The following is a 12,169-nucleotide window of genomic DNA, read 5'->3' on the forward strand; positions in this document are numbered from 1 at the left end:
ACAAGTAACATTTACTATTGATATTTTTATCATGACTTCTCTGTTCAATGGTTTAACATCTTCTGTTACATGAATAATGTTTCTCAAAATCAACCCTATTCTACTCCCTCTGCATCTTTTAAGGAACTAATGATGTTTTCTCTATTATTAAATAACTCCGTAACTAGTCTTCCTGATGTAAATGTATTCTCATTTCAGCTGATTCCCTGTAACAGTAGGTAGTAAAACAAAGCAAAACTCAATTTAGTGATATTAAACCACGTTTAAAAACTTACAGTGGCTTATTCCATTCAGATTCCCAAAGCGCAAGATATAAACTTCTCACATGGCACATAGGTCAGAAGCCCTATCTTAGTGCTTGGCCTACTTTCTGGTCAAGCCAATCTTCTCATCTCCATAAGCAATGGCTACCTCAATTGTTTTTTTTCCTCTCTCTCGTTCTCTTCTTTTCAAAAGACTGAAGATTTTTCCAAGCCCTGAAAAGTTTTTGTTTATACAGTATATATTTTTTTTTTTTGTTTATTTGCTTGCAAACTTTCCATCTTTCCTACTCTAGTTCCTTTGTCAACGTTTGGATTTAGTGTCACATCTCTGATAAAGCTGTCACCAATGACGAGGACTTAAATGAGAGTTCTACCAAATCGCTTGCTTGGGTTACACCACCTAACATGTGCTTTTCCCACATTAAAAGATGAACACTTGACAAAGACGTATGTACTCATTCTTGTACTGTATCTAAGTGTTTAGTAGAAGATACAATAAACTGTAGGTGCTAAGTGAAGATATACTGTGAAGACTAAAAGATAATCTACCATACCACGATTTTATTTTCTCTTGCAAGGATCTTACCAAATCTTACAAATGCATCATAAATTCTTCCCCTGATAACCTCACAAGACTGGCTGTTCTTTGAATTGCACCTAAAACAGTTACTACTTTGTGGTTTAACATGTTTTTGACTTCAGGCATTTTCTTCCAACTAATCAGCAAACTCTTCAAGCTACTGGAGGCAAAAGTAAAAAAGGAACCAAAACTGATTATTTTCTAACATAATACACTGTGATTATATCAGAGATATTATCTGATTCTCTTGGCAATTTATAAATCCAGAATGTCCAGTGTTCTGATCTTTGTGTATGTCCTTGAATTTGCAGCTTATTACTTTCATATATATCTTCTTTAGAAAAACAAAGATTCATCCTTCAAAAAAACACTGAACTTACCTGGGGTTCATGATAAGACGTCGGAAAAAATAAGTCCAGGTTATATAATCCATTGCGTCTTGCTTAGATGTTATTGTACCACCAGCAATTTCTGCATTTAAGTGGTCAGAAAGCACTCCTAATAAACTACATAGTGAATAAGACATGGGAAGAAAACATTAAACAAAACACTTAAATTTACCTCACGTAGTCAAGATTTAGATTTTAGGTTCTAATATACTGTAATGGTTGGAATCTAAGATGTTTCTCAAAAGGCTCTTGGTGCTGAAGGTTTGGCTGCTATCTGATAGGCTCTTGAGAAATGACAGAACAAGCTGGAAATGAACTGCAATCTCTGACACTGTGAGCCAAAATGCATCTATCCCTTTAAAGCTGTTATTCTCGGTATTTCTCACAGCAATGAAAAGCTAATATAGACACAAAACGAGCAGGGCATGGTGGGTGCACGTCTGGAATTCTACCACTTAGCAGGCTGGGACAGAAGAACTGCAGTTAAGTTTAAGGCCAGCCTAATGTCAAAACAGCAAGACCTTGTCTGAAAAACAAAACAAGCCAAAAGAAAGAAACAAAGAAAGACAAAAAAGAAAGAAAGAAGAAAGCAGATATGTTTCATATAATTTATATATTTTCTATGTAACATTGTATGATTTGTGAATAATTTATTTTAAATATTTTCTCAAACATATTAGCTAAATTAAATGTATACACAAATTTATGTTGTTTTCTTTTTTTTTTTTTAAAAAGCATGCTTTCATTTGAACATGCATAAAAATTAGGTCAGTCAGAAAGAATCTCATAAAAATATAACAATATTGTTCAGAATAAGTTATACGGTAATAATTTTTTCAAAATAATTACTAGTATCTGTTATACTATGAGTACTCAACAAACAGTACTTACTGCTCTCAGTAATTTTAGGAAAATCAATTGCTACATGGAAAATAAACATAAGAAAAACAGGAATGAAGATAGTAACTTTCAAAAGAAATACACAGTCAAGAAACAGGGTAGAAGCAAGCAACACGAGAGATACCTTGAAGAACAGGAAAATAATATTCTTACAAAGCAATGGAGTAAGTACGGAGACACATTAAAGGACACTTGGCAAGAAAGTTATGATAGGACAAACAAGTAAACAAAGATATGCTTTCATTTACTCAGCGACGATTAAGTGTATGGACACAAAAGACATTATTAATGTTGTGAGTATACAAAGATGATTAGATGTACTGAAAAACATAAAAATTTTAGTTTTTACAAAAAAAATTTCAGTTCAAATACAAAAAAATGAAGCAATATCTAACAAAAGAAAAGACTAGATAAACTGTAACACAGGGATAATATGCATGTATTAAAATTTTTTTCAAAAGACAGGAGAAATGATCACAATAAACTGAATGTGAAACAAAGTCGCCACGTAACTCTCATTCCACAGGGCAGAGTGCAAATGGACAGCAACTTGCCAATATTTATTTCAGTACACTCTATGACCCAGCAATTTTAATTTTCCATTATGACCTGCTAAAGAAGCATTTACCTGTGAGATTAGAAAAACAAAAAGCTTCCTTGCAATATTACACTTTAGAGAAAACTAAAAAATTCTCTAAATGCAAATTAATTAAGAAATGAATGAAAAAACTATGAGATACTTTTAAAAAGAACATTAAGAATGATCAGATTAAGGTACAAAGTTAAGAAATTTACTGTTTACTGAAGTATATCCAGAAAAAAATTACCTCAATTATACACACTGTACAGCTAATATCGAGGTCCAGCATTGCCAATGCCCTAAGTGTCCTCTTCATGCACTTTCCTAATCAGTACTTTGTTGAAAGGAATTTACTGACCTCAATTTTTTTTCTTGGCCTACACAGTGGATTGAGACTCCTGCAGAAGACTTGCTTACTGGAAATGGTAAAATCAACACCATTGTTTCACTCCCTTTCTCAAGGGAAAGCTTTCAATATTTCATCATGAGATAAGATGTTCTTAGTAGATTTTTTTGTAGATATTCTTTTACCAGATAAAGGAGATTCAATTATATTCCTGTTTGCTAAGAGTTTTATGGGTGTGGAATTTTGTAAAATGCCTTTTTACATAGATGAGATGATCATTTGATTTTCCTCACTTTTATGTTAATGTAAATTACATTATGAAGGATGTTTATTTTCAGAAAATAATTTTTGCCTTTATGCAATAAATTGCACTTGGTAGCACATTTACTTTTTCTTTTTATCGGTACCAGGGATCGAACTCACAACCGCCTGCTTGCAACACAGGTGCTTATGCCGCTGAGCTAAATCCCCAGCACATTTACTTTTTATACATTGGTGAATTTTATTTACTAATGTTTTACTTTACATTTTTATATCCATATTCATAAGAGGTTTGTTACATTCCTTTTTGTATAAATTTCTTACTAGATTTTGGCATCCAAGTTATAATGTCCCATAAAATGAGTTGGTAAGTATTCCTGTGTTTTCTATCTTTTCTATTATTAGGAAGAGGTTCGTTTAAGGTTGTTATTTGGGAGGCTGAGACAGGAGAATCACAAGTTTGAGTCCAGCCTAGATAAATAGTGATAGTGAGACCCTGTATCTAAGTAAATTATAAAGGGGGGGGGGAGGGGCAGAGAAAGAAAAGGATGGGGATATATATCATTATGAAGCCTTTAGCATTTTTCAATACTCAGTATTGAAAAAAAAAAATAGCGAGGTTATTTCTACTTCCAGGGTTCCAAAGAATTCACTGGACAAGCATGTGGGCCAGAAAATTTCCTTGTGAATAAATTTCCGATTCAACTGCTCTGACAGATAAGACTAATTATTTTGTTACTAAATCAGTTTTAATAACATTTACCTCCTTTTGTTTTCTAGACTGTAACTTTAACTAAGGGGTACTATACCACTGAGCAACACTCTCAGCTCTTTTTCTCTTTTTTTGGTATTGGGGATTGAACTCACAACTTCACGCTTGCCAGGCAGGCACTTATACCACTGAGCTAAATCTGTGGCTAGTTCTTTTTCAGATTGGAACTCACTAAACTAACCACACAGCTGTAGCTTCTTTGATAACTAGGATTACAAGTGTGTGCCACCACATCTGCCCAGCAATGTTTTTAAAAGAAATCTTACCACTAGATCAAAATTTAAAAGTTGTGCACCATATACCATTTTCTTCTTGTAATCAATAGTATCCATTCATTCCTAATACTCAGATATAAATATCTGTCAATTTTGTTCATCTTTTCCCAAGAACCAATGTGTTGCATTATTAATTTTTTAAGTATATGCTTACTTTGAATTAATTCAATTTTCTCTGTGTGTGTGTGTGTGTGTGTGTGTGCGTGAAACAGAAGCTCATTATGCAATTGAGACTGTGTAGGCTAGGCTGATCTTGAACTCCTTTCTCGGCAGAGTTCATTTTTCAACACAGGTCATCAGGCTTCAGTGCAATGCGACTGAACACTCTACTATAATGCCTCTTTTAAACCACTGTTTTTCAAAAACAAAAACTATAATGGAATATTCATTTACAGAAATAATTTCATTTCATATTAAATAATTTTTTCATGCTGTAAGTTTTACTAATTTTTATTTAATAAAATATAACCAGAATACCAACAACTTGCTACAAAATTATTCAAGTTTATAGTAATTTAAAATTTACCTTGATTCCACTGGGAAAGGTTCATAAAGAAATTTTTTGTAAAAGTCTTTTTTTATATCATGAACCAGAATTACAGCTTTGCCTTGGTCATCAAACTGAGGCCTGCCAGCCCGTCCCATCATCTGGAGCACATCTATAAAACAGAGGACAGAGGTAGTCTGCAATTTTGTAGTACACAGCACAAAAGATAATTATGGATCTGGGTCTCTTTCTACAACAAAGTCACAAAGGGAACAGCATTTTAAGAGCACCTATGCTAAGTGTGTTGACTACACTTAAGTACCCTGAATTAATTTGATTTACTCAGAAAATTTATAATTAAGAAAGTCTCATTATGAAGTAAAATTGAGTATCCAAAAGAATATCTCACATTATTCATACAAGAATAAAAAGTTTCTTTCAGTTAAATAATTAAAAATGTTGTTTAATAGATATTACCATTTTAATTAAATAAAAAATAAAACATACAGGAAAATATCTCCTGCAGAGTAAAGTACTGTTCTCCATGAATAGTGGTTCTATTTAGGCCTAGTTTCTCCTATCCAGGGAATAAAATTTCTTCCTTCTATAATTCAGGAATCTATGAGGGAAATAATGACTTAAAATGATTTAGCTTTTACATGTATTCATTGAGTAGGAATAAACACTGAGTATATTTTCTTCTTCTGAGCCCAGCAAGAATGCTTTTAATGATATTTAAAATATCTTTACGTAATGTCATGTATTATATGTAGTAACACGCACATAAACTCTGCAATTCCATGGAAGTAGCATTTATATTAAGACATTTAAAATGAAACACTGAAATGCTCAAAATATATCATAACTAGTAGTTACTACTCATTAATATAACAATATACAATAGCTGCTATAATTGTCATTCATATCATCATTTATGTTTTTCATGTTTATTAACAAATAGGGCTAAGTTAAAGTAAATAAAGCAGCTCAATATTTTGTAGAATATTTGCACTGAAAAAAATTCAGTTTTCTCATTGTATGTTTAAATGTGAGCAATTCTCAAAAATCTAATCCACATAAATTTAAATTATTAAGGCTAAAATAGCATCTCAATGTATTTCTGAAAATTTAAAACACTACCTATAAATCTCCCTGAAGATAAAGTAGGTAGAAATCTTGAAGACACAGGGGTAGGCAGAGCATTCATGAACAAAATCAAACTTCATGGGAAACACTTCCCAGAATCAACAACTGGGATCTCATCTTATTAAAAAATTTTTGCATGTCAAAAGAAATCTCCACAGAGTGAAAAGAGAACCCACAAACTGGAAAAAAATCTTAGGCAAATATCCCTCAGACAAAGGACTTCTGTCTAGAACATATGAAGAATTTAAAAAATTAGGCCCCCAAAACAATCCAAAAATGAGCATCTGAGATGAATACACAATTCTCAGATGAAGAAATACAAATGGCAAATAAATACATGAAAAAATGTTCAACATTATTAGTCATTAGAGAAATACAAATTAAAACCACACTGAGATTCTATCTCCAGAAAGAATGGCTAGGATCAAGAAAACCAACAACAAATGCTGGAGAGGCTGTGGGGAAAAAGGTACTCTTCTGCACTGTTGGTGGGAGTGCAGACTGGTACAACCACTGTGGAAATCAGGGTAGAGGTTCCTCAAAAAGTTGGGATTGGAAGTCCCATTTGACCTAGCTATTCCACTTCTGGGCATATTCCCAGAAAAACTGAAAACATCATACCACAGTGATATATGTGCATTCATGTTTATAGCAGCACGATTTGTAATAGTTAAATCTTGGAAACAACTCAAATGCCCATCGGCTGAGGAATGGATAAAAAAGATTTGGTATTTTAATACAATGGAATACTACTCAGGTATAAAGAAAGATGACACTGAGGCTTTTATAAGTAAATGGATGTGACTTGAGACCATACTCATAATTAAAATAAAACAAATTTACCCGTAATGGGAAAATCCACATAACGTCTTGTTTTTCCATCATAATATTCTGTTCCCTTAATAATTACTAAGTGAGCTGGAAAGTTCACACCCCAGGCTAATGTGCTTGTAGCAATAAGAACCTAAAAAATAAAAAATCACATCTTAAATCTATGTAAAATACTAAGTTGCATTTAAGTAAGTGAATGAAGCAGAAAAAAAGTACCTGAACTTTACAGTGCACGAACAGTTCCTCGACCGTTTTTCGGTCCCTTTCATGGAGCCCAGCATGGTGCATCCCTATTCCAAAAGCAAGTGTCAGCTTTAGGTTGGAATCTTTTACTGTCCCAATGATGTTCTCCATCTGCAAACAGAAAACATAATTACAAGATGTGGTGTATTAGTTAAAATGAATGTAATAAATCTGACATATATATTTAAAATCTTCCCTAAAGCCCTGTAATAGTAGAAGCTATTGGGCTTTCATGTAAATTTAGACATTGGTAAAAGGGTGTACATATATTTTAATAACACACTTATGCAAAAGCTTTCCAGGAAACCACACAACTATAAATAGTCACCATGCTACTAAACTCACAAAAAATGAAATTGGTGTATGTTTGCTTAGTCCTCATTTCTTTGATGAATAATACAGGTGAACATGTTTCATGTCTATTGGCTCTCTTCTTTTGTAAATTACTTTTTCACTTTGTAAGTGAATGGGATAGCTTTTTCTAAATTTCTTACTGGCTTGTGGTTCTCTCTCTCTCTCTCTCTCTCTGTATATATATATATATATATATATATATATATATACACACACACACATACACACACACACACACACACACACACAATGAAGCTGTGAATTACTTGACTATAATATGCTATAACTATTTTTATCCAATATTTTTATAGGGTACTTTTTACTCTTTTTAAACTTTATGGCCCTAAAGTTTTAAATGTTTCTCCTATGCTTTGAATTTATGTTTATGCTTAATTGCTTAGAAAATTTCCCTCAAAAACATGCCATAAAAATGCTATCATACTCATCTACTATTTCTTCAATTATGTTATAGTTTCATTTTTTATCATTTAAATATACATGTAACTAATTTTTATACAGAAATTATGGTGAAGACCAAAATTTAGTTTTCTTAATAATTAATCAATTATTGGCTGACATATAGCTCCTTACCCCACTTATAAATATTAACTAGTTAATTACACTCAAAAATTTTTATAATTCAAGGTTTTTTGCATTTGAAAAATTTCTTTCCTAGCCTCAGTTTAGCTCACTAAACTGACAATAGTTTTTGAAAGTAACACTTTAAAAATATTGCCTGAATATTCTATCGCTTTCAATTCCACATGGTAAATACTCAGCCAACATAAAGTTCATGGCAAGAAGCAGCAAATCTTACTTTCTCACCAAATTTACCCCTTAGAAACAACTGTTGAACAGATTTGTTCAATGACAAATCATTACTTGTTCCTAAAGCAGAATATGCTATAAGGTGCAGCACAGGAAGGTTTTTATGAAGCTCTCCATGAGGGGAGTCATGTGGAAATGCAGTGACTTGAAAATAAATAGAATTTAAAAGGATGACATCTGTTCATTATCTATATAACTTTATCATCACTTTCCAACAGTACTCAGGTGTGAATGAAGAATTTGGTAATAAGGACATGTATGAGTTTGATGTACTGCAGCTAGAAGTCTGAAAAACTAACATCGTCTTTGGCTCTCACTTGTCCTTTCTTCCTTTATTTACAACCTCCATTATGTACAAATATTCCTGCAATACATTTGCCCTCCTGGCTGTGTATAAAATAATAAATAGCATTAAAAATCTTAAAGAAAATTTAGCTGGTTGCAGCAGTGTAGTTTTTAAAAAGATCTAATTATCTACATAATGAAACACTTCAAATGTTTGCATAAGATTTTTATTTTCAACAATAAAAAAAAAACCCTTCTGAACTTTAATTGTTCTTAACGTGAGGGGATTACACTAGTAATCCACAAATTAGGGAGGTGGAGGTTTGGCTCAATATCAATATTTAGTGTATAAAAAGCACTGCACAGGGAAGAGAGACAACAGGGGGAAAAGTAAATAGATTTAAAATGATCAAGATATGCTACAAACATCTACTGATTCTGCAAAATGAATGTTAACTATATTATGTACTAGAAACATAGACTAACAGAAAAAAGCACTGAACAGGGCAGGTGACACTTTAAGGATCTCTCTCTCTCTATAATATATATATATATATTTACACACACACACATATAATCTCAGAAACGTTACTTAACAACTTTCATTGAGTTAAATACAGTGTATAAGTTCATTTTACTTCACAATACACTATGGCCACTTGATATGCCTGCATTCTTTACTTTCTGAACTGTTAAGCAGAAATATGCAAATATATTAAACAGAAATTTACTTTCCTTAAAATCAGTACAAGATATGTAAGCGGTCTACAAATGCATACTATAGAGAAAAGTGCTTGTCTCATCTCATAAATTATGTTAGCTGTCATCAAGTGACAGTTTACTACTTTTTTCTCCTAAACAGTTCACCACACAAAATATCTCCAATTAAAACTACTGGAAACTAATTCTTTGATGTTCCTGCTTTGAAAATTACTTACAGTTTCATAACTCAAATACATATAATTTATGTAATTTATGGTGTCTCGTGGCAACGTCAATCATATCTAGAAAGTAACATACCAATTGCTATAGTAAAGCAAAAGAAACCTACGTCAAGAGGACTCATTTCAACAACATCCTGCCTCCTGTGGCAGGGAAAGCTAGCTGCTTCTCTCTCCCATCCTCACATAAATCAATGCATTAAGAAGAACTATCTGCCCTTTGAATCAGGAAAGTTTTAAAATCTTCGAGGACAACTGCAACCCCCTCAAAAACAAAAACAAAAAAACTTCATTCGTAACATGGTTTCTGTGGATGAATCTGAAGTATTCATACAAAATACATACAGTTGTTATTCAATCATTGAACATAAAATTCTAAGAGATATGGTAAAATATATTTTAGTAAATCATATATATATATGTATTACTATATTTCATCTTGATCAAATGTCATAATGCAAGCTATCTTTTCAGGTAATTAAAGCTTGAAATATGGTAATAGATATTATTTACTGAGCACTTTTTTCTGGCATTGTCCTGTTCACTTGAAAATGATCATCACATTTAATTTTTTATACAAAGGACTATAATTCTAATATAACCAATTCATTTACACAATTCACTATGTTTCAAATTAAGTGTTAGTAACCTTAAATACTATAGTGTAGATTTTCTCAACTTTGATTCAATAAGTTTAAGCTCCTTTAAAAATAATTTGGGTAAACACATAAATTTTCTGAGACTACGTGGTACCTTTCTAGATAGACAGCAAACATACTGAATTATTGCATCTCTGCGTTAATAGTCTATATTAAGCCTTAATTCTTAAGAAGGGGTGCTATAAAATTAAGAAAATCACAATAATAAAAATACTTCATTTTAATTCCACAGTTCATTTGTTTTCAACAAATATTTGTTGTTATAGGTATTCCCCCTACTCCAAAACAGCCTTTGAAATACGCATGACTATTAGACTGTTAAAGCAAAAAATAATCCAATAGTGTACATAAAAGAAAAAAAGATCTATGTTCTTTCAAGGAGTGGTCTTTTTTTAGGGTGGTGGGGGAGGAGGCACACATGTAAACTGTTGAACCATTTACTTTAACTTAATAATTTTTTTTATATTTCAAATTTATTATATGAAAAAAGCTTTTGAAAAAGATAGGATTCCATTTAAGTAGATACATTACTCTGTGCCTAAAATACATTCCAGTCAGAATATAATTCAGAAAGTTGATGACAATGCTGGCTCCAAAAGAAAGGAGGAGACCAGATTGGACAAGAATGAGCTAACAGATTGTGCAGCCCAGTTCTGTCCCTTTGAGTGTGATATATTGTTTCAAGATGCTAAAACCCATACTTTCTCAAAGCATATCTGTTGTGCTGGTTTTCCCATTTTCACAGAATCCTCATTATCAGAATTCTGTATTCTTTTTCAAAGCCTGACAGACACAGACCATATGCCACTGAATAATGCTTATCAATTGTTTAAAATGCTCAATAAGGAATGTACCATATACAAGAATTGTAGTGGTCACTAAGACTTTTTTCAAATAAAATAACTAAATAAGTCCAATCTGATACAGATGTCAAATGAAGTTACAAACATTTCTTTACAATCATTAAATATTAATTTCTTATAATACAATTCTATCTGATAAACTCAAGGAGTGAAGGGAAAGAACAGTGAAATAAACACTTTAGAACTTATATTGATTTACTAACAGAAAACAATTGAAGAGATAAAAGTTAATTTAATATAAATATAATAAATCAAGCTGGAATGTAGCTCAGTGATAAACCACTTACCTACCATGTGTGAGGCTCTGGATTTAATCTACAACATCATTAAAATATATATATATATATAATAAATATTATATATATATATTATATATATATTATATATATATATATATAATAAATGCCAAGTAAGTATACAAATAAGATGGAAATTAAACATATAACTGGAACCTAAACAAGAGATAAAATTTTGCTATGTACGCCAAATAAACACAACATAATTTTTAATGTTCACATTTTAGTTTGGCTATTTCTTATAATGGCAATATTAAAAGTGGGCTACAGGGTATAAGACACTAAAGTGTTTTTTTATTCTCATGTTTCTAACTTAATTCAGTACACAATTAGTAGAAAATTCCAGGGTAAACATTTCATGTTTTTTTTTTTAATGTAACTTTTATACATATTTCCATTTGGGGAGTACTCAGATTCCAAACATGCTGATACAAATTTTCATCTATTAAAAGATTTTAAAAAGTAGATCAAGCTGATTTTTTAAAAAGTCATGTAGCTTGTAATGGGCAGTTAATGCTAAAGTCAAGAAAACTGGTCCCAGTCCATACTCCCAATCGCAATGCCAGTCAAATAACTAGTAAGATAATATTATTCACCAGGTTTAAGGTTACACCTTTTGTTTTAGACCATATGTAGAAAACAAATACAACTGGAAATAATGCGTAATGTATCAGAAGTCTTTGAAGATGATTTGTGAATTTAATCTTTATCATTTGAGGGTTGTCTGAAAATAAGGCATATCTAAAATTGTTTTTTCTAAATAAAATATTACATTTTAAAATTTTCTCAATTGAAAACAGCATAGCTCTCGCTGGTTGTTTTTGATTTTCCTTTATTGAATTTTTATTCTCATCAAATTCTGACCCACCC

At 31.7% G+C, this 12,169-nt stretch overlaps 1 protein-coding gene across 6 annotated transcripts in view; it reads right to left on the minus strand.

Moving 5' to 3' along the window:
• The window catches only part of Ascc3 (activating signal cointegrator 1 complex subunit 3), a 315,181-nt gene that overhangs the window by 88,560 nt on the left and 214,452 nt on the right, over positions 1–12,169 (minus strand). For all 6 annotated transcript variants that reach the window (XM_063253931.1, XM_063253927.1, XM_063253928.1 and 3 more), the window contains 4 exons: positions 7,047–7,184; positions 6,843–6,963; positions 4,893–5,025; positions 1,224–1,349 (listed from right to left, as the gene is read on the minus strand). In XM_063253931.1, coding sequence (XP_063110001.1) covers positions 1,224–1,349; positions 4,893–5,025; positions 6,843–6,963; positions 7,047–7,184 — 518 coding nt within the window. The remainder of the gene's footprint in view (positions 1–1,223; positions 1,350–4,892; positions 5,026–6,842; positions 6,964–7,046; positions 7,185–12,169) is intronic.

Source organism: Cavia porcellus, unplaced genomic scaffold (assembly GCF_034190915.1).
Source record: "Cavia porcellus strain 051 isolate PalLab524CR breed Dunkin Hartley unplaced genomic scaffold, mCavPor4.1 scaffold_7, whole genome shotgun sequence".
Classification (NCBI taxonomy): domain Eukaryota; kingdom Metazoa; phylum Chordata; class Mammalia; order Rodentia; family Caviidae; genus Cavia; species Cavia porcellus.